This window comes from Varanus komodoensis, unplaced genomic scaffold (assembly GCF_004798865.1).
Source record: "Varanus komodoensis strain SLA01 unplaced genomic scaffold, ASM479886v1 scaffold15, whole genome shotgun sequence".
In the NCBI taxonomy this organism is placed as follows: Eukaryota; Metazoa; Chordata; class Lepidosauria; order Squamata; family Varanidae; genus Varanus; species Varanus komodoensis.
In genome coordinates this window covers 22,899,539-22,926,468 of record NW_025335440.1, presented here as the reverse complement: position 1 = coordinate 22,926,468, position 26,930 = coordinate 22,899,539, and the positions used below count along the sequence as shown (strand labels likewise).

Sequence of the window (26,930 nt, the reverse complement as noted above, 5' to 3'; positions counted from 1 at the left end):
GTTGCCACTTATGTTTACTTGGTTATTGTCCCAAATAGATAAAATGGTTGTGCTCTTGTTGCATTTGTTCTGGAAAACTGGTGCATTTCATATCCCATTCTGTCTCTATATATGTTTGTATGAGTGTGTGTATGCAAAGCACCTCTTCTGTCTATACTGGACACACTGTGAGAGTCATTCAGATTGTGTTATCTGGAGAGCTGTCTATGCAGGAGTGCCCTTCGATTTCAAAAGAATGCTTCCATCATGGAAAGCTCGAAGTGCTTCTTTGTGAATGTAGGGACGTCTGTGCATACACATTCATTGATGTAAATGTTGGCTGAAAAGGTTGGAGGCATGTGCTCTTTGCCAAATATGGCAAAAACAATGGAAAACATTTCACTGAGGGAATGCTGGCAATGGTATAGATGACTTCTGTAGCAGCAGGGCTGATCATGTAGAAGGAAAGTCGAGCTGATATAATGTCTAAGACACTGAGCTATGAATCAGACTGGATTTAAGTACTGACACGGGAGGGGAATCCTTGCACTTGGATCAAAGCTAGTCACCCTAGGATCCAATCTGACCTACCAGGTGGCCACACCCCCTTTCTGGCTCCACCCATTTCCCTCCCAACTACTAATCATTTGGTGGTTTCTGTTCTTTTGAACATTTCCCCCATATTCTAAAAGATTTGAAATGTTTCTACTCAGTTAAGAGTTTTAAATGAATCAGTTGGTTTTATTTTTTTATCCTGGACTCCACCTTTTTTGCTTTGGTCATACTCAGCACTGGTATGCAGCTCCTGAAAATGTTTCCAAAATGGTATTTGGCCCTTAAGCTGAGAGAATTTCCATACACCTGGTCTAATCCCATCCTGGTAAAACAAACAGAACTCTATGAAAGAGCTACTTATTTTGGGGTATGCATGCGCAGGATCAGCCTGCCATAGCTAATTTTAAGAAGAAGAGTCAAGGCTGCATATTAATAACAGGTAAATACACTTAGAAACATTTTTAGTGATTATGTTTCCCATTTTTTTCTCCATTGACCAATTTTCCTCCAGCTACCATAGGTATTAGATAACATGCCTTCAACCTGCATTTTTCTTCGTGGGCCCTGAGGGATTTGTGTTACTCAGTTACCTGCAGATAAGTTAACTCTAACATCCATACGATGCCTGCATTCATTTCACAAAAGTGATCCATAATAGGCAAGCCTCAAAGCAGATTTTAAAGTTGCAAGAGTTATCTGACTTTCTTCCTGTTATTTTCCCCCCTATCGTATAGACTTGCTTTTATTTCATTTCTCAAAAGAATGGTTTATTGAAAAAGTGACACTATATTTTCCAGTCTCCTGTCTCGGAGAGGCATAAAATCCAAGCGAGATCCATGAAATTTAAAACCAAGGCTATAGTCTGAAAACTTGCAGCGGGGGTGGGGTGGGGGGGGCGGGATAGGGAGCAATGAGAAGAGAAGTGCATTTCTTGTTATTTTGCAGAAGTTTCAGAACATGTTGAAAACACACTGAAAAAAGATTAAGGATTTCAACTCCACTTTATGAAAAGAATTTTATCAGTTGGGATCTTGAAGGAAGACTAGCTGCAATCCCATTAAAAAGTGCTGGAGTGTAATGATGAAAAGCTTTTTTTTTACAGATATGTCCAGCAGATTTTAAAGCTTAAGGAAAAAAGGAGTACCCTCCAACACTGCCCCGGCATTTCAATACAGACGACAGCACAGCAAAGATATGCTTTTTTTAATGATCCATTTTCCATGCGGCATTACCTATTCTTTTATATAGCTTATGCAAACTGTTTTTAGTGGTTGTTTTATTTAAAATCAATACCCTACATCTCTCCCCTTTAAAGAGAGAACTGCATCCTTGTAAGCTGTTTTTAAAACTGGAAGTTGTCTATAGTTTTGATTGTTGTGATTCTATTTTTACAATATCTTGCATTTTTGATTTGCAGACCAGCCAAAAAGCAATTTACATGGAGCCTCGTTAGATGATGCAGAATGCCTATGGCCTAAAGAACTTGTTGCTTTTGGAAACAGTCAGACGTCCAGTTCAAAGGCAGGCCGCAACATTCCTCGGAGACACACCGTAGGCGGTCCTCGGAGCTCTAAAGAAATTCTGGGAATGCAGACATCAGATATGGACAAGAAGAGAGAAGCTTTTCTGGAGCACCTAAAGCAGAAGTATCCCCATCATGCCACTGCAATCATGGGTCACCAGGAAAGGCTGAGAGATCAGGTATGGAAAAGCAACCAAATGTTTTTGCGTGCTTTCAAAACTGGTATTTATCAAAACATTTAGTGTGAGTCTTATGTGGAAATCCAAGTGTGTATCAGTCATGGGAGGCTTAGATACCATGCCAGTCCACTAGCCAGACTAGAATGTCTGATAGCACCAGGATGCCCTGTCGCTGGTGATGACACTGTCCACATGGTATCAGTTCACATGGATGGACATTTTGCTATTGTTGAGAGCAGCTTCCCTTGCCTGATGGGGATGCATTCATGAAGATACTGCTAATACTAAAGCCAGTGAGAAACGCTTGTGCTTGCAGGAAGCGGATATGGAGCTTGCATGCATGGAGGCAACTGACAAAATACATTCTCAAAGTAGGGCCAAATGACCAGCAGAATTACATGGCACAGCTCTAGCTGGATCATTACCAGCAAGAGAAAATATGGTTGTAAGAAATTTTACATGACCCTCTACTGCCCTCTGAAGTAGTACAGTCCAGCGGTAGATAACTGTCTCATGATCCTCTAAAACCCGGCTCCGAGTCTCTGGGCTCCAAGTGAGGAATGTACTAGAGTCAGAATACACTTCGCTCTAAACCATAATTTCCCCAATGATTGGGAAAGACAGGGTTTGGGGTTACAGCAAGGCAGGCTACAGTGAGGCAGGATACAGGTCAAGCAAGAGGCAGGCACAACATCAGACAGAGGGACCTATGTTACTGAGGCTGCATGGCAAGGCAGGATACACAGTAAGATGCATAAAGGGTCAGACAAGGTGCAGGCACTAAGGCAAAGAGGAAGATCTCTGTTGCTGAGGCCGGTTTGGGGTTTTGTATAGCTTTTACCCCAGGGTTCGCAACTGGCTCTGATAAGGAGGCTGAGAGCTCCAGCAGGGCCTTGGACCGATCCTGCAAATACTGAGGCAGGCTTCTGGTTCTGACCACCAGTTGAAACTCCAGAGCAGCTCTGAACTTGACACAACGTAATTTCTTAATGATACAGTCCCAGACAACTGACCAGCTCCAGCCATACTGTGACCTTGAGGTTCAACTAGTCATGCTCTTTAAATGGTGTTTCCGTTGATGAAGGTCAGGAAGGGCAGCTGGTGCCAAGCAGGAGCTCACTGCACTGTTCCAAGATTCACATTCTGGGCACAAGTCAAGATGCTTCAGTGGCACTGGCCTTCGTACAGCTCCCAGTCATTGTGAGAAAGAAAGGTCATCTTGATTCTTCATTTTTCCTTCTCTAATCAGCATAGGCTAAAAATGCACACACTCAAGTGTGCCACTGGGTTCAGCACCTCCAGTTAAAATGTTTCCTCATTGATTCTCATTGTCCCCTAAAGCTCAATCAACTAAAGTCTTTGGAGGGAATTTCCTTGGCCAAATTTAATTTTGAAGATGGTCTCAGAGGCTGTGTTCCTTTGCTCTGTGGGGCCAATGCCAAAGGGGGTGGGGTGGGGATTACAACAGACAAACAAAAAGACCCAGGATATTTTGGCCTACAGCTTTTGCTGCCCATAACTAAGTCATAGGATGCGAAAAGCATGGATCCAAAGTCAACGAACCACAAAACAGCAATGAGAGGCACTGAAATGTGGCCAGGGCCAGGGGGCATGGCAACTTGGGACCTTTATGGGCCAGATATGGGTCACAGGCTTGAGGTTCAGCGTCCAGGGCAGGGAGAACCTGTGAGCCCTAGACATTGTCAAAGGAGCATAGAATTTTTTGGATTCCCCAATCTGAGGATGGGAAAGAACACTGGCCTTGGATCTAGGGTCCATCCTCCTGTCTCCCTTGTAGCTGGTAGAGAAAGAACGAGGGCAGCACCTTCCAAGGTTATGAAGAACGGGTGAAGAGGGCATACTGGAGGCAGAAAGTGGAGGAGACTAGGCCCAGCAAGATATGGTGTATCTTGACATTAATCTTTCCCTCTTCTTCTGTTACGATGCACTTGGAAGGCCAGAAGTGGCCATCTAGCTCACTTGCAGGGCAAGAGGAATGGGGAGATGAAGTTTGCCTCTGTGCTCCTCTTCCTCTAAATCTCTGAATTTCGAGGCTTAAAGGCACCCCATTGGTTCGCACCATTAGTTGACCTGTGTACCAATTAAAACATGTGGCCCTATTTTTTTAACTGGATAGTATTTATTGGATAGAACTAAGTCATCTATCCAATGGGAGTGTGGTCATAAGAGTGTGAAATTGTGCATATAATTTAATTTAGTACAAAAATTCCTGATCATCCCACATTCAAAAATTGTGCTATTTTAAATGCTTCAAAATAATTTCAAAGTTGACAATCATTACTATTTTTCCATCCCTCACCTTTTCAGAGGAATGGAATGGCAAAGAAAATGTCCACCTTGACACTGCTGACGCCTTGGAGACTGGAATGTGTTGCTTGTTAATGATATGTCACTTATGGAAGGATGCAAAGTAGATGAGCGATGCAGAAAATAGCCTACATGTATTTAATCAAAGAGCCATTTTCTGAGTATTGCTATTTAAATCATACTTCCAGGAAGTGCAAACTGTTGCACTGTTGGACATGAAACTGGTTAAAATGAAGCTGTTTTAATTTTGTTCCAATATCAAATACATTTATAATGCTTTTAATTTGTTGCTGTTACATGTTGGACTTGGTGCTGTCTTGATGGAATCTTGGGGCTGGGCTCATTTTGTTTTTGGGTTTGGTGACATTGAGATTCAAATCTGAAATGGCTTTTCAGTTGACACCCTAAAGTGGAACAAAATCAGATTGGCAAGTTGACGTGGGATGGGGGCTGAAGTAATGTACAAAGAATGGGAGGAGGTAATATATTCTGCTTGGAAAGGGGCTGTTTGGCCCACTTCTTCTTTGCATCTATAGAAAATAAAGCATTTTCCTTTAAAATTTCCTTTAACATTAAAAAATGGGCCGGTCTCCTTGGTAGGCAGTGCTGTACACTATGATTTCCCTTGGAAGTTCTGGTGTTACATTAGTATAAGATCGATGGAGGTCCCCATTTCTTGGAGAATTGGGCTTATATTTAAGCCAGTATCCATCCAGTAAGGTCTGAAGGAGTGGGGCTGGCATGCAAGGGATGTGGGGTGCAGAGCCTGCCTGTCCCCTTATACAAGGGTTGAGCAACATGTGTTTTGTATGCTGCGTGTGTTCCCTGGCTCTTTTTGTAACTCCCACCCATCCTCCTTGCCACTGATTTTGCCACCAAAATTTGGTGTCACAGGAACCAAACCACTCACCCTTTGCTGCTGGAATTTGACAGGGCGGCAACATTGCAACAAAGGGAGGATTCTCCCTTTTTCGCTGTTGTGCTGCCAAATTTCAGGTGCAAATTCAGTGGTGCAGCAGGATCAGGGGCATGTTCCCGGGGGGAAATTGGCCATTGCCTAACCTTGTTTTGGCCTCACATGTGCAGGCAAGTTTCCAAGATATGTGTTCTGGTGTTTTTCACTTCAAGGAATTCAAGGTGCCTTACATGATCCTTTTCCTAAATTTTAACCTCATAACAACAACCCTGTTAGGCCAAAAGCCCATGGCCCAAAGTCACCCAGGGGAGTTCCATTGCTGAGTAGAAGTTAGAAACCGGAACTCTCAATGTTCCATTTGTTTGCTCCAGCCAACGCTGGTGTAACACTGGTTTTCCCCACACCAGTCAAGTTATGGAGCTGGCCTCAGCATTCTGATTTCCTGCCAGTTTTTGTAATTTGCTCGCTACCATCTTCTTTCTCCCTTAAACTTTGAAGCTCTTAGCTGCCTCCATTCCTGCTTCACTGATTGTGCTGGCTATCTGTATAATGAACTATAGCATCTCAGTGGAGAATGCAGGGTAGGAGGGGTAAAGATAATGCAGAAATTGCTTCTTTTTCTTCTTTCTTTTCTAAAGGAGACTTCTGAGATTAGATCTTTCCTGAGTCATGTAAATATTTAGTTCCAGTGGAGAAGATACTTGCAAGCCAAGTTTGAACGAACTACTGCAGGGACGCCCTCTGCATTTTGAAATTTGATCTCCCTCTGAAGCCAATAAATTACAGAAGGAATGCAGGAACTAAATTTGCTGTTTGTTTAAAAATATCTCATACTTGCTAATTTATTCAAGGAGCAATCCTGGGCTGCAATCCTAAACTTGCTTTTTAGGTTGACAGGCATACTAATTTAAGTGTCATTTACCTCTGAGTAAATAAGCATGCATAAACCTAAGCTGCATACACAGTGAATATACAAATATCAGAGCAAGGCAGGGTCAGCCCAGAGGGCGCTGGTCTGGAACCCGTTCTCCCTACATTCACAATCAAAGCAGATCATGTTCATAAAGACAGTAATGAATGGGTGTTCAGTTCTCAAATTCAGTTTACTTCTTGGAAAATTGTTGCTGTGTTGTGGTGATAAGAGTGTCAGCTGGGACTCAGGAGATCCAGGTTTTAGTCCCCACTTAGCCATGAAGCTCACTGAGTGCCTTTCAACTAGTCAGTGACTCTTAGCCAGACCTACCTCATAGGGTTGCCATTGTGAGGATGAAATGGAGTGGAGAAAGAGGGGACTGTGGATGTTACCTTGGGTTCCTTGCAGAAAAAAGGTGGGTTATAAATGTGACAGACACACAGATGACTGACAGACAGACAGACATTAGTCTGATTCTTCTGAAATGTCAAGTTGTAGCAAACAGTAGTATACCTAATTAATTGGCTTAGTGTGTTGGGCGGGCAGCCTACCCTTCCTCAAGAGTTAGTGATCACACAGATACAGGAAAGGTAGGCTAATTCCCATAAACTCATGCCTAGGTGGGAGCACAGAAATAATCAGGGCATAAGGCCAGGGCAAAATGTGATTTGGTGGGCTCCATCCTCTTTTGGGCTTTGTTCTTAGCAGCAGCCGCCGCCTAACAACTGGCAAGAACATTTCTAACTTAGGGGCATAGTATGAATTTAAAATGACAGGCTGGGATAGCTGCCTGCAGTTGTTCAGAACATCAGCTGGGCAGAAGGTAAATGGGGCCCAAGCAGGCATCATAGTGGGGAGACTGCAACCCACTAGGTGCCCAAGAACACCCCCAGTTCTAGATGCCAGCCCTGCCTACTGAGCAGCAGCTGCTTTACAAGGGGCAGCCCTCTGTTTGAAGGGTTGTCTAGAGCCTGTTTAAAGGTGAGGCACCCTAGAAAGGGACAGCAGTGGGACTGTGAAGGTGTGGGTCTGCAGTTGGAACCTGGAATGTAGATGCAGCGGGCTTGTGGGGCACTGGCTTCCCCACACCAGTGTGATGTATTTCTAAGTTAAAGTAATGAGTTCTAAAAGTGTGTCTGAACATATAAGTTAGCCTAAGCAAATGGGAGGCAAGTCTGTGTCTCTTTTGCCCTTGTTTTTGAAATGTGCAAGTGATGACCCTATTCACATGTAATGGTGGGGTGGTCTAGTCCTTACAAACGTGGCAGAAATGATCAAATGGGTTCCCTCACTCCTCCTCCATCTTACTGCACTCTGCTGCTAAATTTCCTGCCTCCTTGGCTCCCTTCTGGTATCAGAGCTGGAGGGGAAGTATGGCAAGGGATGGTGTTCATATAATTCCAGCCACTTTCCTCTAGGCTCGATATCTGAATGGGCCGGACTCGTGGGCATCCAGTTTGGCCCTAAGCCTCAGGCAAAAGAATCTCACCTCTCAATAAGACTCAGAAGCATGTCCAACGAAGAGGAAAGCATTGCCAAAGGAGGACTCCTGTTTGCCCATGCCGTTGTGGTGTTGTGGTAAAGAAAGTTGGACTGGTTCTCATTGGCCTTGAACACAGTGAGATTGGGCCAGTCACCCACTTGCAGCCCAACCCACCTCAGGATAAAATTGAGAGAAGGGGAGCCTTACAAGCTGCCCTGGGTTCCTTCCAAGAGCAGGAAAGGTGGGCAATAAATGCAGTGTAATAATGATACAAATTTATTCCTATTTAGAAATATGCATTATAATTTAAATGGAATTGCAATATATGGTAGTATAATGAAGAAGGCCAGGTGATTGGGTTATGTCCAGGTGCTGTTCAGGTTAATGGGTTCTAGTTCTTCATCTTTAAACTGGAATTGGACTAGATGTTCCTTCTGATAGAGGATGCCTTCAAATAGAGGACAGTCCTCTGTAAAATAGGGCACATGATGTTCCTAATAAGAATGCAGTGAGTTGAATTAAGGAATTTAAAAGTGGGGAAGCAGAGAGGTCCAGTGTGTGAGCTCAAACTTGGAAATAGCACTCCAAATAAATGAGTTTGGTTTGTTGCAAACAAAGCAACAAACAGCCAGAGCTCTGGTTTATAATGAAGGCTCAACATCATAACATGATGTTCCCAATGACTTACTTGGATGCTTTATCCGTCCTGTCTTTGTACGCTGAAAGCTTTGTGTGTGGGGTGCCTTCAAGGAGCTCATCCTGGAAACCACCCTTTCTTCTTCTGAATACTCTTATTAGGACATAATTGCATCCATTGTGATTCTTCTGGGAAGCAGCCAGGTAAGGATGTTTTCAGCTTCCCTTCTACCCATACGAATATTTGGCCTACTAATGATTTTCTGGACAGGATCCAAAGTGGCCATAAGCACACACATGAACTTTTCCATGGTCAGTGGGGCTTCCTCCTTATTCCTTATTAGGTAGGGAGGTATGAATCCACAAAACTTGAGCTTGCCAACTTTGTCCAAATTCTGCCTCAAAGGTCATTCAGATTCAAGGCCATATTAGATTGCAAGTTTGTTTGTTTGTTTTCAAATGAAAATCTGCCTATTTTTTCCAAGTTTTACTCCCACTGATTAAAGAATATTTAATCGTAATGCATAATTAAAGTATGCATTTCCTGCACAATTTTGAAATGTGCAAAAGCTGTTGAATACTTCCTTGTGTTGAGTAGGGGTGCTTCCTTCTGGACAGAAACGAATTTCTCACAACCCCTACTAGCATGTGCTTGGCTTGCTTTAGAGACTACCCCTACAGTTCTTCCAGTTTCTGTGACTGGTCAGGTGGGTCCTGGGGTGAGCTGCTTTTGGAAAGGGGTCATCAGAAACAATGCTGAATGCCTGAAAGGGGTGCTTCCCAGATCCCAATCTGATCTTCTAAGGTTCTCCTTTCCCCGGTTTCCCCAACCAATGATTGCTGAGACATTTCCTAGTTTTTATGCTATTCTCTTGCTGCCACCTACTCCCGCCAAAAAAGGTTGAAAATGCTTTTCCTGAGGTTTAGTTACTTGTGGAAGAGCTTTCAGCTAAATATGCTGGTCTTCTGGCCCCACCCCTTTTGCCTTTATCCTGCCTCCCTTTGCCTTTGGCCCTGCCCACCACTGAAATTAGGCCTCCAAGAGCTTCTCCAAAATAATATTTGGCCCTTGAGCTGAAAGACGTTCCATACACATGTTCTACAAGTGCTGCAAAGTTCCCAGAGAGAAACAAAATGCAACAAATACAATATATGTGGATATTTTAATCCTTTAGGGTGGTGTGAAGCAGAAAAAGGTTTCTAATAGGCAGTTGAAGAGTTGACATCCGGCACAGGAACCCTTATCTAAACATCAGCCTCTAGGTGCTATTATGATACAAACAATACATTCAACAGGTGCGGCTCCTATTGCAAAACTGTTCCCCCGCACACTTAAGCAGGACCTGTCAGATCTTTTGAAAAGGATAGTACAAAGATTGTCACAACTCTGCAAGGTGTTGCTCGCCAGGAGTGGAAGAAGGTGTTTACGTTGGATATTTTTTTTCCTGTGGGGTGAGGGGAAATCCAATTTTCAGCATGCTTTTATTGAGAAAGCACTGAATGTTTATGAAACTGAAGTGCAAGCAAGATCCAGTGTTTACTGAAAAAGAGGGAAAGGGAGGCGTAAAGGAAAGGGAGGGGAATTTGAGAAGAAAGCTACAGAAAGACAGCTTCTGAAGGTGGCGATACGTTCTGTGGGCTGTGGCAGGTAAGGTCCACTGAATTGTCCAGTTCTGTCACGTAGTTGGTTCTTTTGGTTCCATGGTGGTTAGCAAGCTGGAAGAGAAAAAGTGTACGTGAAGTTGAAATAATGCTTGCAGTGAAAACTCATTTTAAAAAGAGCCAAATTCCTTCCAAATAAAATGGGGAAGAGCTTCCAGGAGAAACCAGTTCGGCAGGTTGTACTACCTAGAGGGGATTATGGGTTCCTTTAACAAAACAGTACAAAAAGAAACAAAGAACTTGCTGAGACTGTAGTATTAAAACTTCACAAATGCTCTCCAGTGTAACATTTTTGGGTGTGTTCATCCATGTTGGTTGTTTCTTTCTCATTGTTCAACAGGGAAAGGCAGATAAGAATACATTGCTCCGCAGTTGCTTTTTAAAGGAAACAAACAAGCCAGTCATACAAATCCCTTAGTGGGTTTGCCTTTTTAAAGAAATAAACGTATATTCTATTTTTAATTCTGAGTTAACTTCTGGAATATCTGTGTGCCAAGGAGTGTATCGTTAAACATTTACTTGAAGCAAACAGTTAAATTGTACGCATGTCCCAAATCTGACAGGTTACTCTGCGTGTAGGCAGGTGGGGTTAAAGTAACCATGGAGATTTATGAGGTCATGCTTGGGAAAGCATGTTAAGACAGTGAATGTAACATGTAGCCATTCAAAAGTCCCATAGGCTGGAAGTAGCTTTTATGCAAATGACAAAGTTCCACTTGGGAAAGGGGGTAAAGGAGTTGCACTGGAGGCATGGAATGTATTTTACCTGCCTGGATTGTTAGAGAGTTTACTATGAAGTAAAGAGTTTGGTGGCTGCGGGAAATGTTCTGTAGCTTATCGCCTGCCTTCCCCTGGGACTACAGCAATTAGGTAAACAAAAATTTCCTTTTCACTTTACTTTGACTACAGTGGTGCAGTTTGAATTTTACTTTGTTGCATTGTTTTCAGAAGAACAGAGCTGAATCAATAAACTGAACTTCCTGGTATGGCATATAAGTGCTGTTTTCGCTCTCGCTCTCTTTCGCCTCCTCTGCCGCCACCCCCCTCCCCCCGCCAAGGGGCTATTTTGGCACCCCTGCTTTTGATTTGAATGTTCAGCAAATGTTGCATGATATGAAATGAGGGGGTATTATACTTGTTACGTGGCTCCTGTTTTGTACTTCTGTGGTGTAGGGAGGAGAAATGAGAAAATGAAAATGGTATTGATTTTATTAGTGGAACTTTTCTTCCTAGGCATCTCTGCTGTAAGCATTTGAATAAAATTTAGCAATACATTAACAAAATAACCTCCTAAATGTACAAAGAACGACACTCAGTTATTTTCAATTAATTATGAGCATACACCTTTGTTTGCAAAAAATCTTAAAGTGCAAATGTATGATTTAAAAGGTTTGGTTAAGAGGAAGACGCTTAGCCATTTCAATACATTATAAAAATAATAAATACATTATTTATATAGCTAGAAGAAGGTGCCCTAATATTTGGTACTACAGTATTGGCAGCAGAATCTGTGTTTGGTCTTAGAACCTAAGCATCCACGGAAGTGGATTAGGTTGCCAAAGATGAGATTTCAGAACTGGTGTCCTAGTATCATTATGTGAAGCTGATTATTTGGTGACTGATTTAACAGGAAAGAGATCTGTGATGCAGATAGAAACATGAGAGAATGCCAACAGATTGTTTGCATTACTTTGTATACTTCCAGCAAAATTAATAAAACAAAAACAAACAAAACCTGAGATGTATGAAGAACTCCCATCACCTTCCATCCCTTTATTATACAAACAGAAATAAATTCACGGGTATGAAACAGTAACAAATAAACAGAAATAAATGAGAAAATTGTTTGAGTGATTTTTGCAGGGGACAGGGAAAGTGTAGAAAATCTATTTTATATGGCACTTGTAGATAAATAGCTAGTATTAGTTATTAATGGTAATTTATAGAATTAATTCCTAGCCTGTTTTTCCCCCGCTGTTGTTGGTTAGAAAAAGGACTGGTGTGTTATGTGTTTAATATTAAAATATGTCATATTGAACAATGTGTCAAATAAGCTTGGGGATTTGCATTAATTATCTGATTGTGGCTGATGAAGTGGAAGAGTGGAAAGGACTATGGAGGAAAGTGAGTCAATGTTAATATTGTGTGAATAAATTTATGACTGGTAACTCTATGTAGAAAGATGATATTTGATTGCAGCACAAATAGCTTATGTGTTCTGAATCAGGAAATACTTAACTAGTGAGTACCCATCATTATGTCTAAAGGTAGTGGCGGAAAGGCCTGAATATTATGGTAGCCAAAGTGCATTTCTGTGCTTTTGCATTGCAAATCTCAGTATGATTGCTGGTAGTACAGTCCAGAGATCACCCTGTGGGTCTGTTTTGTTCCCAGACAAAAAATAATAATATTTATTTATTCATTCAATTTATATCCTGCCTTTTTCCTACAAAGGGCTCAAGGCAGCTTACATCATTCTCCTCCTCCATCTTATCCCCACAACAACAACCCTGTGAGGTAGGTTGGGCTGAGAGTCTGTGACTGGCCCAAAGTCACCCAGTTGGCTCCATGGCTGAGTGGGGACTAGAACCCAGATCATCTGAGTCCCAATCCCATGCTTTTAAACACTACACCACACTGGCTCTCCCAAAATATCCCACTGCAATGCTATACTTTTCCCATAGAAAAGAACAGCAACATTGATGTACACAGAAGAAATCAGAGGAAGGCATTCAGTGATAGGGTGGGTTGTGGGAGCTGATGTGCCAAAGGGATAGAACTAAAGTTAATAATTACCTGACTTTGAATACAATTTTGTCTGACTGCTCAACGGGATATGTTTCTGTTGCATTGTGAAGTGAACAACTCTCCCAGAAATTCTTCCTTGGGACAGGATTTAAATGGAATGGTTCCTGACATAAACTCTGAAATGACAATTCCAGGAGTTGGGGAGTCTGGGAAATGTAGTTTTCCCAAGCACCTTTAGATATATGTCAGATTCTCTTTTTCTTACATGCCGTAGGTACCTTGGGTCTGTGGTGCTGCCAAACATTGTCCCAACTTAATCCTTTCAAGTGATGCTGGCTTTAGGTTTTGGAGGCCCATGGGTAAGGCATCTTCCCTCAGTGAGGCTACCTTCCCACCACTATTGCCACCAAGTACTCTTGTTCCTCATTCTCTTTTTCAACATTTGCTTGACAGGCAGCAAGCAAGAAGGCAGTGACATCTACTGCTTCTGCTGCTCTTTCTCCTCCTCTATCCTTCCTCCTCCTCATCACCACCACCTCTGGCATCTGGACCAAATAAGAAGCAGGTGAACAAGCAAGGTGTGGTGGTGAGGATGAGGAGCAAATCTAGGGAATTCTTGTTACTAGGTCTGTTGGTCCGTTCCAGAGAAGCCTTGAGACAAGTAATGATCTCAAGTACCTACTGCCCATAGTAAATGCCCAACATGTTCCTAGACTTCCTGGTGCCTCTGGTTTTGCACTGCTTGGGGACCAAAAGTCACTCAAATGGATCTCCAGTAAGGCCTCACAATCTCCACTGCTGCCAGATATGGAGAAAGGGAAGGAGGGGTGCGTAGGACTCAGCAGTGGTGATGGGGAGGGGGCAGGCTTGTAGCCTGCCTAGGAGAAGCATTTTGACCGTGTTGCCTGCACGATGAGGTCTTTAGGAACATCATGGGCTTCAGTTTCAAAACTGGAAATGGTTTGGAGCAGGGGGAAGGGGAATAAGCTGTTTTCTAATACTTGGGAAACAGCTTTATTTGCCAGGTCCAGTTCTAAATTAAGCTGTGAGAATTCAGCATCACTACTTTAATACAGCCATAAGTAGTTCCTTCTCATGCTCGCTCGCTCTCTCTCTCTCTCTCTCTCTCTCGCTCTCGCTCTCACTCTCGCTCTCGCTCTCGCTCTCGCTCTCTGGTTGTTAGATATTTTTATAGCCAAGAGGCTGAGTACAAAAAGACTCTGCAGGCCTATACAGTCACTTCCACGTGCCAGTCAGGAGGTCTTGCTTTCCCTTCTCTGGACCACAAAGCTTTGCTCAGTGCCAGAGTCTGTTTCCAGTGTTTTCCTAAACAGCTCACTGCTTGCTGTGATGTAGGGACTGCTCTCTGAAGGCAAGCATCAGATGGTTTTGGACAAATCTGGCTTTCTCTCGTTTCTGTGGAGGATGTACCATTGTCATTTTCCCATCCTATGCTTGTTAGCTGGCCTGACTTGAGCGTTGTTCAGTTGCTTCCATATCAGTGGCCTCACATGTATTGGTTTGCTCGAAACATTATCTGAGATAGAATCGTAGAATAGTAGAGTTGGAAGGGGCCAGAAGGCCATCAGGTCCAACCCCCTGCTATTGCAGGACACTAAGTTGCACCATCCCATTTAGGTGACTGTCCAAACACTTTCTGAATATCTCCAGGAGGGAAAGCCCACAGCTTCCCTGGGTAATAGGTTCCATCATTGGACTGCTCCATCAGTGAGGAAATTCTTTCTGGTGTCTAGTCTAAATCTGGCTTCTTTTATTTTAAGTCCATTATTCCATGTCCTGCACTCTGGAATGGATGAAAAGAGATCTTGTTCTTCTTCTTTGTGACAGCCTGGACAGCCCTTCTGCTCTGCAAATGTGGAATCACTGTCAAGAGTGGATCTGGACATGTTTGTCAAGGGCAAAGATAGCTTCACATGCAATGAAAGCACAAGAGAGCATGCATGTAGCTAATTTGGTCATCTTGTGTGCCAATTGGCCAGTCCCCAGTAGGATAAGTGACTTCTCACTGGGGGTATCCACTGTTACCAAGGATGCTGCTCTCTGACCTCACATACTTATCAGTTTATTGGTCCCATCTCTCAGGCACTGAATTAATTCTCAGGTTGTGCCCAATCAGGACTCGTTTTTGGTGGGAATCTGAAGGCAGATTTGCTTTGTATGCTTCTGCCATGCTTCTGAGTCACTGAGAAGATCATCACTAATAACTCTTACTTATTCATGCTTAAGGCTATGGTTTTGGGGAGAGACCTTAAGACAGTGATAGTGGTTAGGGGCAGACATGGTACTGTGCATGCAGATAGTCCCAAGGTCAGTTGCTTTTTGGCAGGCAATCTGATGTCCTGCAGATATTTGGGACAACAGCTCCCAACTCTTCCCTGACCACTGTCATACTGACTGGGGCTTATGGAAGCTCTACTTCAAAACATCTGGCAGGCAACAGGTAGTTTATGGTTTGGAGGAAGATCATAGCCTATTGGCAGGTAGCACACATGTATCCTATGCAGAGGTTTCCATCTTCATTACCTAGCATTTCTCAAGTAATGGAAAAGACCTCTGTCTGAAACGCTGGAGAAATGCTATTAATGCAGGTTTACATGGGCTAATAATCTGACATGGTGTATGGCAGCTTCCCTATGAAATTTTATTTTACCCTGCGATAAAATTGAAAATAAAGGCAGCAGTAAAGAACATACAGCAAGAAAACTAAGGGTGCAATCCTAGCAGTTGCACCCCTGATGCTGGAAATCTTCCAGACTTGGAGACTTGCTGAGATCTCCTTATCCCACACTGCATTTTAACATGACACTCATTTTTGGCCGAATAGCTGAGGCAGTTTGGAGGAGAGGGAAGGAGGCTGGAGCACCATCAGGATGCACCATATTCTGATGGCCCCAGTCTATTCTGGAAACATGCTCTCTCCAGGGTTGATTTTCTGACCACAGAGAAACAGCTGGTATGATTCTTTCCACACTGGCTGTGCAGGGGGAAGGAGGATTAGAGTACAGATTCCCAGCTCTGATGTCAGAACTTTGTTTCCAGCCTTGGATCTAGAAAACTGAATTATCCTATGTCTGAAGAAATAAAGATTCTAACTGATTATAATATTTATGCTTGTGGGGCCCCTGGAGTAAAATACCCTTTTGAAAGGCAGGATCACTGTTCCACTTTGCTGAGTACTTCTGTACCAATTTTTTTCAAACTACTTCTTTTACATGGAAGCTTTGGAGACTTCCAATTATGTGTCATACATGACTCAGTCATTGTGTACAGTTAGTTACAAAGGTCTATATGTAGGATTCTGGAGTCATTAAGTTCAAAATCACATCCATGTCATCCTGGTGGCCTTCCCATAGGCATCTGACCAGCTGAGCAGTTTTCTTTTCCCATGCTTTGAAGTTGGAATTATATCTTTAGGAATTAGCTGTCATCTAATGTGGAGAATTTGCAGCCATGGTCAAGAACTCCCTCAGTGTGGAATATTCCATTCTAAAATGAAAGTATGAACCAATCTTTCCTTTGCATTGCATTGCATTGCATTGCATTCCTCCTGGGAATTCTCCCAGTGATTTTAGTTTATTTTGTTTTAAATGTGCATTGTATTTTGAATATTTGTACTGCTGCTAGGTTTACTCTAGTATTCACTTTCATTTGATACTATAGCCTTCACTGTTTGATTTTATATTTTATTTTATGTTTTAAATTACTTTTAAATCCTTGTGAATTGGCCAGAAAGCTTCAGTTATTGGACAGTATAAAATGTAGTAAAGAAATAAGATCATGCCCCTTCAAATGACAGTGACCATAGTTTGGATGTATTTGGATCCAGATCATTAGGTGGAGTCTTGCAGGGGTAATGTGTCACCTATGGGGAACATTCTTTTCTGTTTCTTGTATATTAGTAATGATTAAGAAAGATGCACGCAAAATCCTGATAGCCTGCCAATCATCATTTTCCAATAAAAACATCTTCAGGATATTGCATTATTATTAATAATAATTTCTATGCCAGCACATAACTAAACATTAGTGCAAGAAATAGCAGCCACTATAAAAGAATGAATGGGTAGTTTTCAAACCTGTTTCTCAGAAGATTATCGGGGAGTTTTCAGTGAGAAGGTCTCTAATAGATGAATAAATTCCTCTAAACAACAGTTGGATACCATTGCCACATGAAAGAAAGGGCTTTTTTTCACAGTGCATTAAAAAATTGCATAGAATTTGCGAACACATGTTGTGGTGATGACCACCCATTTGGATGACTTTAAAATGGGATTAGAGAAATTAATGGCAGAAAAGGCTACCAGTGGCAACTAGTCCTGATGGCCATATGCTACTTCCACAATGTGAGGCAGCGGGCCTATACACACCAGTTGCTGTGGAATGTGAGTGGGAGGCTGCTCTTGCCCACATGTCTTGCTTATGGGCTTCCCACAGGCAGCTGGTGCGCTCTGTGTGAAGAAAGTGTTAGAATAGGTAAGTGGTAGGTCTCATAAAATCCTGTAGTTGGAAGGCGCCTAGCCTTCCGGTCCAATTGTCTGCTTAATGTAGGATTCAAGTCACCCATCCAATTTCAACCTGACCCAACCTTGCTTGGCTTCCAAGATTAGGCAGGGTCAGACACTCCAGGCTATACAGAAGCTTATCTGATCTGTTTGGTTCTTTTTACATTCTCTTACAATGTATAGTTAGCCACAGGAACATTTTGAGAGTAAGTTCTAAGCCTCACTTGTAATCTGAATGTATTGAGACTATGCCCTAGAATGAGCCATGGAAACCCTGAGAGGTACATAGCCTTCTTGGAAACTAAACCTAGCTGAGAAAAATTCCTAGGAGCTTAGGAAGTCTAAGAGACAGCAGCTTCCAAAATTATCTAGGCCAGACCCGCAGAAAATAACCTCACACTATGCTCATCTGAAAAGTAACAAAGCTTGAAGCCTGCTTTGATCTTAAATGTATTGTATACAGGTCTGTAATCTTTGTTAATAGGACCATTTAAAGAGAGAAGCCCATAAATAAGATCTTGTTCCTCAAAGCTGACAGTTCCTTCTAAATAATCACTTCTGCACCTGCGAGATACTATGGTAGAAGAAAATCATGTGCTCTTTCCTGAACCTCACACACTGCCTCTTTATTTATCTGTATGTATGCAAGTCAGCATTCCTTTGGGCTTAGAATAGGGGATTTTGGTAATGGATGGTGCCCTTGCATTGGATATTGCAATGTAAACAGTGTGGTGTGTGATTCCCTGAGCACAAGGCCATTAAAGCATTTTTATTCATATGCTTTTCTGTACGAAATGAGACTGAGCTGGACACACCTGGTCAGTTAGTTCCATCTAATGTTAATCCTCAAGTTTTAAACCCCCCTTTCAGAGATCTGTTTAGGCATACAAAAGTAAACAATCCAGGCAACTCTCTTGTTGAAAGGGTTTTCTGTTTCCTTTCTTCTCACTGAATGCCCTTGCTAAAACAGCACAACAGATGGAAGAAGGAAAATCCCATAGTCATCTGTGAGTTCAGCCGTGTTTGTAGTGCACATCCTCCTGATTCCTACACTCAGTCTGCACTTCCTCATTAAATTGCACCAATTTAGTGAATGATGAGACTGGGAGGGGTTTTTAGTTTTGTTTTGCATCTTGGTACACCAAACAGCAGGGACTTCATGCTTTGATGTGGATGAGGGTTAGGAGTGGCCGTGTTTATTTGCACCCCAGGAGAGATGCTATTTGCAATGTGTGTGTGGTCCTTCTTTGGTTCATCCTCCTTTGTTTCAAACCAGTTTAACAGCAGTTTGTAAAAAGCCTCTTTCAGTCCTGCTGCATCCTACCTAGGGATGAAAATGGACCACCTTATATCCTGTAATGCCTATCCTGCTCAGAACTAAGTTCCTCCACCTTTAAGATGCCCACGTGTCCTACATTACAAAGGACAGTCTTCAGTTTGAAAGTGTCCGTTCTTGGAGAGGCTGTCCTGTGCAAGCCAAGATTAAAGATAAGGAAAGGAGGGCAGCAAGAACCTTGAAGCAGCAAGAACCTTGAAGCAGCTTCTGAAGTTGGAGGCCCAAGAAGCATGTAGAATCTTCTACACTCCAGTGAGATGTACTTCATTTTTATTCACATTACACTAAAAATTTCTAGATATCATCTAAACACATACATTGGCACATATACGTTTGATGCAAATCTATATCCCTCTTTTTTTTTTTTTTTTTTTTGGAGGGGGGTGATACATAGCCTCTTTTACAGTGATGTGTAAGTAGCCACCCTACGTGCCTTTTGACCTGCTTTCTTTTTGTTATACCTGTCCATGTGAAATATAATTTGACTATGCTACATTAGGTTCAAAGAGTTACAACTACCCGGACCTCTTTATTTCCTGTTCATCTTACTGTGTTTCATATTTGTCAGCTTGGAAAAACTTTCTCATGGTTTTGCCAGCTTGATGAACTTCCCTACTAGTCACAAATAAAATGCACAAAGCAGGGTCAGAGAGGGGCCCTGGCCTGGGGACAGGCTGGCAGACCCCATTTGGCCTGTGAGCTGGTAATTCCCCATCCGTGGTGTAGCTCCAAATGTCGTGGCTCCAGTGTTTTGGTCTGTAGCTCCCCTGTTCCCTCATCATTGAATATACTAGCCAGGACTGATGGGGGCTGCAGGCCAAAACATCTGGAGCACCATAAATTGCCCATCCCAAGGGTTGGGATGGGCAATTTATGGTGGCCAGGGTTCTAATCTCCACTCGACTACACAGCTAAACTGAGTGATTTTGGAGCAGCTGCTCTCTTCATAACCTACCTCAAAAGTCTATTGAAGGGCCCCATGATAAAGGTGGGCACTTCCTTATCATCCTCATTCAGAAGAAGGTTTCCTGTGCCTGTTTTACATCATGCTCATTGGACATACGTAGAATCTTAGAATCAGTGCTACTGTGTCCATTGGAGGATCAACAGTGCTAATGATTATACCTGGGTCTGTGTATCATATGCTTTGGTTTATGACAACAATCACCATCTGTCTCACAGCTATAGTCTGAATCCAGCAACTTGCGAGCCTTGCATTATATTCTTCTTATGGAAGTATGCAAACATTATCCTTCTCCTGTGTTTATTCTAGACTAGTGCTATTTTTGGGTGTTGCCTAATGTCACATACTCATCTGTTGTAGTTTGTAATACATGCAGAAGGAACAAATATTTGACTCTGATTAGATTAAGTTAGAAAAAGCAACATTTAAAAACTCCCAAATAAATAGCTATCATAATGTCATTAACTGACATTATTTAAGTAGCATTGAGTTGGTAATGCGGAAAGAAAAGAAAAGATGTTGCTTAGCTTAGCTGTCTTTTTGAACATTAAAAAATCTCTTAAGTATCACATTGTTATAAAGAGAATGTAAGTGCAGTTATTTGACAATTGCAACTTACTGTAAAGCTTTAAAATGCATGTTAGAAACAGCTCTGCATATCTGAGCAAATCCCTCCATTTCTGTTCTTTTGAAAGCATCTTTTCAAATAGCACACAGATGTTTAATGCTAATCTGTGTGCTTTATGCATTTACTGTGCATTCTTTACTGAACGTAGGTTCCTGTCACATAAAAAAAATCAAGCAGAAGAGCTTCTGTGTTTGCAATAAAAAGATATTATTGGCTGCCATTTTTGTAAAGGTACAAAGTCAACATATGCTAGCAGCTGTTGATCAGTGACAAGATGCCTGCGTGTTCGGTATCTGCAGCCATCTAATATAGAAATATCTGTCAACAACACTGCATTTTAGTCGTGACTGTGGTTGTTTTATTGTGTGCAGTTTATGTGTAACCTTTTTTTCTAAATTTAAAAATCCTTTAACAATAGCAACCAGCCTATTCCCCTGTTAATAAAGATATTTACTCTGGTGTCAGGCATCCCAGGTCCAAATGCTGTAGAGGTTTACCCCTCCACCTCCCCAGCAAGCATCTGGAGAGGTGGGAGCAGGCAGCAGAGGATTATCTTGGAAGTTCAGAGGAATAATTCAAGAACTGCCTACACCCTGCTCACATTCTGGTGATGTATTTCAGTGGAAACTAGAATGGCCAAGGGAGGCATGTGTGATGGGCAATGAAGACTTATCTTTCTTTTTCCAACTAGACAAAGGGGTGTGGGTGAGCAAGGTCTGTGTGTCACAGGAAATCAGTCTGTGCTGGAACCAGGTCTGAAAGATTTCAGTGATGCAGGCTTTGCTGTCCACAGGAAATTCTTCAGCTTTACAGGCTCCTCCAGAATGCCTTTGGTGCACTAATGTTGTCCAACTTTCAGCTTGTGTTTGGCCTGTATATACCTGTACATCTTATAGCACAGAAACTCCATGAAGGTTCCTGGGACGCTCTTCTAAGGCATCAGTGTATAAGGCACCTCAGACAAATGGGCCAACTGGGGGTTCCTCCATTCCTGAGCCACCAGCCATTTTATGTTTTCTCAGCTTTCTAAATTCTCAAAATTTGAATAATCTCTTCTTATTAACTGTCAGGGCAGCTTTAAGCTATGATATCCTTCTTTTTTATTTTTAAGTCCACCCCTTTTGCATTTGGCTCCACCCCTGTGGCCTTCAACCCTAGACCTACCACTAGGCCTTCTCTAAATATTGAATTTGGCCCTCTTGTTGAATGCAATCCTCAGTCTCTTCCAAAGAAACTGAGCTTCCAGGCACATGCTGGAGCCCCTGAAACTTCTCCCTACTGAGAAATGGTGTGTGTGTGCCTAGAAATGTAGATTTGGTCAGAGTCTGAGGTCATCCTTTCAGCCCTTCACTCAGCAGCATTGGCAAGCAGCAGGGAAAGACCTTCACAATGGTCTAAGTCTTGAGCACTCTTCCAAGGGAGTTGTGTTACGTTCCTGTGTTCTACTTTGGTCAAAACTTCCAAGTGTTTGATATCTGATTGATTTTGCTGCTGCTGCTGGATGCTTTTTTAAAGAGCTTTTTTATATATTGTATTTGAATTGCACGTTTTCACATGATTAATTGTTTTAATTGTATTTTAGCAAATGTGTATCTTGTCTCAAACTGTTCAGAGTGTGGCTTCAGAGGAATGGAATAGAGATAATAAGTTACTTAGTCTGGCAATGCTTTCCTTATTCAGCATGGCTGCAACCCTGTGCGTGTTTAGGCAGAATAAAGTCCTGCAATTCCCAGCATGACTGAGTTGTAGGACTTTTTTTCTGTCCAAACATGCCTAGGGTTGTGCCTTAACTGGATTACTCTCAAGCTGATTCATTTCACATCAGCCCCTATTTTCTTATTCAAAGGTTTCCTTTTCGGAGTGATAAGGGTGGTCAAGAAAGGAAGAAATGTGTGTGAGAAGGTGATGTTTTAATTGATACAAAAATCATATTTGCAGGCTTAGTGGAAATGCACAAACGGTTGGCACTGATGTAAAGTCATGAATGTAATTGTCAGTTGAAAGGCAATTATTATGCTATCAGTGTTTGTGCTGTAAGTGTCTCTTGGAGGCAGTACACCTGATCCTGAAGTCAGGTTCTTTGTGTTCTTCGTCGTGGCCTCTGTGCATCACACATATGGGTTCTGCACCTGCGCAGTGCCTTTGGCCGGAAGATTAACAGCTAACGGTTTTTGGCGGGAACTCCGCTCCCCCTCCCCCTAGCATTATATAAGGAGCTGAGTGTCTGCCATTTTCCAGTCTTTGCGACCGCTGTTCGTTGTGCCTCGTGCTGCTTCGCTCTCGCTAAGATTATTACTTACCTTCTTGCTCGTTCGAAAATCTCTCCTTTTTCCTACCAAGTTTGTATCCCTTGTTCTTGTTGTTAGTACTTCACTTACATTTCTTCTTAACTTTGCACTATTTTTTCCTCTTTATCGTTCCTATAAAAAAAAAACCCAAAAATATTACTTTCCTGCTTTCCTATCTCCTTTTTTCTTCTTTCTACAATGGCGCAACGGGCGGCGTTCTGCAAGTGCAGAAAATGCGGCTCCAAAATGCCTGCCGCGGACCCGCATGATCTGTGCCTCCTTTGTTTGGGGGAAGGACACAGAACCGATAAGTGCGGCCATTGTTTGGTCTTCTCTAAACAGGCGAGGAAGAACAGGGAGAACCGCCTCTGCGAACTCTTATGGGACCAGGCTCTCCTCCAATCGGACTGGCTGGTGGCTAAGCCTTCCACTGTTGTGGCCCCACCCAAAGGCCGTTCAACTTCGGCTTACCTGCCGCAATGCCCGGCCTCTTCCTCCATTGCTCTGCCCTCACGCCCTTCTGAAGAAGGCGCTCATACCATGGCCGACCAGTCTGTTTCCCTGCCGAGGAAACAAAAGGAAAAAAGAAAGTACAGCGACTCAGATAAATATCCTGTGCATAAGAAGGCCAAGAAAGATAAGACGGGCAAGCCGGTTAAGAAGCCGAAGAACCCTGAGCAGGCAAAACACCGCCACTCTGGCTCGGCCTCTTCCTCGATTCCGATCCTTGCTTCGGAACCGACCCCCTCGGTCCCGACCATCTAGGCGGCTATGAGGGTTACCCCACCGGGTTCACCGTGCCGACCGACAACCGAACCCATTCAAGGCGTGGTTCCATCTCTGATGGGGAAATACGAGATTCTCCACCTAGAGCTCGATCACCAACCCCGATGCCTCCAATCCCAATGGATAATGAGATCGCCATCTCCCCTCCGAGAAGCTGTAGGAGCCGTTCCTCAAATGCGAGGTCTGATGATTGGTACCACTCCAGGTACTCCTCCACTCCGAGACGGGAAGAGTACCATTCCGTAGCCTATTATCCGACCTCCAGGGGACAATCTTCGCCACCAGCACCTCGGGAACGTTTCCATTCAACGCCCAGAGACGCCCCGAGGGCCCCATCTAAAGAAAGTGGCAGATCAGAGTCACCAGGAGATTCTTCCTCCAGTGTACCACCCCCCTACTGGATGGAATCCAACATGTCTGAGGCTGACTCGACCTCACTGGATGCAGCGGTTGCTTCTCAGGGCCCAGGGTCGCCCGAGGAACCGTATATATCGTTTAATGATCTGATGGCCAGACTAGTGAGATCGCTCGATATAGAAGCCCACCAACAGCCGGGACCGAGCACCGATCGTTTTTATGATGTGGTCAGGGGCGAACGATCCACATCTATTGCCTTGCCGTTTGTTACGACCTTACGGCAGGCAATGACCCAGCCATGGGACCTCCCAGCTCACCCACAACCAACTTCTCGTAAATACGAGTCTATGTATCGGGTGCGGGAAGAGGACATCCCGTTTCTTCTCCATCACCCCAAGCCGAATTTGGTTGTTGTAGAATCCTCGCAGGGTCAGGAAGCCCATGGACACACCTCGTCTTGTGACAAAGAGGGCAGAAAGGTTGATTCCCTCGCCCGCTGGGTATACGCAGTTTCGGGCCTTGGTTTACGGATTTCTAATTATGAGGCAACCCTGGCGCGTTACCAATATTTCCTTATGCAATGCCTGGACGCCATCATTGATACCCTCCCGGGAAACCAGGGTGAACTTGCTAAGACTTTTGTTAAGGAAGCTATGCAACTGGCGGTCCACCACATGAACTCTGATTCGAGGTAGCTGGTCGGTGCCATTTCCCTCCGCAGACACGCCTGGTTGCGTAATTGCAATTTTCCAGACGAGATGAAGCGGAGAATTGAGGAGATGCCATTCGACGGTTCCGGTCTTTTCCATGCGAGGACAGATAGCAAATTGAAGAAAATCCATGAATCAAGGATGACGGCCCGTCGTATGGAATTGCAATCTCTACCCCGACGTAAATGGTCATGGTCACGTCCTCAGTACCATCTGCCTCGGCAACAGCAACCGCATCAATGTCAGCAGCGTCGCAGGCAACAACCACCCCAGCACTTCCAACAGGGCCGCCGCCGCTTTGATACGGACAGGCGACAGCGCTGATGCGATGAGCGAACCTCTCCTCTCATTCCAACTCTACCCTCCCCCCTCTCATTTGGGGATCGACTGAAGAGTCGGCTCTCCATTTGGTAGTCCATCACATCTGATGGGTGGGTGTTATCTATCATTCAGTACGGATATGGAATCGAATTCGACGTTGTGCCATCACCGAATCCTATCCGCTATACTCCGACTTCCTTGGTACTGTTAGACGAGATTCACCAGCTCCTTGCTAAAGGAGCTATTCGTCGCCTGTCATTATCGGAGGGATTCCACGGGTTCTATTCCAGATACTTTACGGCCCCGAAATGAGATGGGGGTCTCAGACCAATATTGGACTTGAGAGCTTTCAATAGATTCATAACACCAAAATAGTTTCGGATGACCACACTTCAAAGTATTCTCCCATTGCTGGGAAGAGGGGATTGGTTCGCCTCATTGGATCTGAAGGATGCCTATTTTCATATTTCAATACATCCAAGTTATAGGCATTTCCTTCGTTTTGCGGTGGACTCTGTAATCTACGAATTCAATGTGCTACCGTTTGGATTAGCCACTGCACCACGGGTTTTTACGAAGTGTATGGCTCCTGTCTGTGCACACCTTCGATTACGTGGAATTCGGATATACCCGTACCTTGATGATTGGTTGCTGGTCTCCGACACAGAAGCAGGACTTTCGTCTGCTGTTGAGTTTACATGTGCTCTATTGCACGATCTCGGACTCTGTATTAATCAACAGAAATCTTCCCTTCTCCCTACGCAGGTGATCAACTTTATCGGAGCCCGGCTGGATTTGACGTTGGCAAGAGCCTTCCTTCTTGGGACAGACGGCATGCGATTGCTCAGTGCATCGCTTGGATTCGACAAGCAAGAACTGTCCCCGCCCGGTCTATTCCGAGCCTGTTGAGACACATGTCTGCTTCCATCGCTGTGGTTCCACATGCCAAACTCAGGCTACGTCCCCTTCAACTGTTCTTCAATGGAATGTTTCGACCACAGACAGATCCACCTACCAAACAGATTCGACTCCCGGCTTCCGTTCTTCAGTCCCTGTTATGGTGGATAGACCCAGCCAATCTGACTGTAGGCGTTCCATTTCGACCCTGGTACCCTACAGTAATCCTCGGCACCAATGCGTCCCTGCTGGGATGGGGAGCAATTTGCTCCAATCTACGTACCCAGGGGATATGGAGTCACCGGGCTTGCAGGAACCATATCAATTTTCTGGAACTGCTTGCCGTTTTCAAAGCCCTGCAATCATTTGAGGATGTGCTTCTATACCAGGTCGTCCAGGTGACCTCAGACAACATGGCGACAGTCTTTTATTTGAACAAACAAGGGGGAACCTGATCCCAGAAACTAGCCCGCCTGGCCATGCAGATTTGGGACTGGTGCATACTGAGAGGTATCACTCTTCTAGCAGTTCACCTTGCGGGCACAGAAAATACAGACACGGATCTCTTGAGCAGACATATGTCGCGGTCACACGAATGGGAGCTAGACCATCGGGTTCACGACATGCTATTTCACCGATGGGGCCAGCCAGACATCGACCTGTTTGCCACACAACAGAACAGGGCATGCACAGCCTATTGTTCCAGAGCGGGGATGGGTTTCTGTGCTTCTGTGTAGTCTTCCCCCCTTTCTAATAGATTAAATTGTTTATTTTAAGGCTCAGTTACTGACAAGAAGAATTTAAACTAAGCTATGCTGGTATTTTAAGTAATTTGGGTTCCACCCCCATTTTCTATGGCCCTACTCACCACCATCATGCCAAGAGCTTTTCTAACATGGATTCTGGCCCTCAGGTTGAGAGAGGTTTAATTCTCCTGCTGTAGACTTGCTGGAAAACCTCCAGTGAGGGACAGGCTATCAACCTCCCAAGTAGTTAATTGTTGGACTACTCATATCATTAAAAAGTTTCTCCCAGTATTCTTCTGAAATCTACCCTCCTGTAATGTTTGCTCATTAGGACTAGTCTTCTCCTCTGGAGCGGCAAATAACTAATCTTTGCCTTCTTCAAGGTGACTGCCCTTCAGGTATGTGAAGAATGCTCTTATGCTCCTCTCTCCTTTTCTCCAGGCTAAACATGCC

The 26,930-nt window shown here is 43.6% G+C and overlaps 1 protein-coding gene across 19 annotated transcripts in view; it reads left to right on the top strand.

The window, feature by feature from the left end:
- KIAA1217 (KIAA1217 ortholog) overlaps nt 1-26,930 on the top strand; it is a 431,120-nt gene that overhangs the window by 201,357 nt on the left and 202,833 nt on the right. For 18 of the 19 annotated variants that reach the window (XR_006414224.1, XM_044425234.1, XM_044425220.1 and 15 more), the window contains one exon: nt 1,952-2,235. Coding sequence is in view for 17 of the 19 variants with exons in the window: in XM_044425234.1 (XP_044281169.1) it covers nt 1,952-2,235 (284 nt within the window). In the remaining 2 variants the exon portion in view is untranslated. The other variant, XM_044425228.1, reaches the window with a different exon arrangement.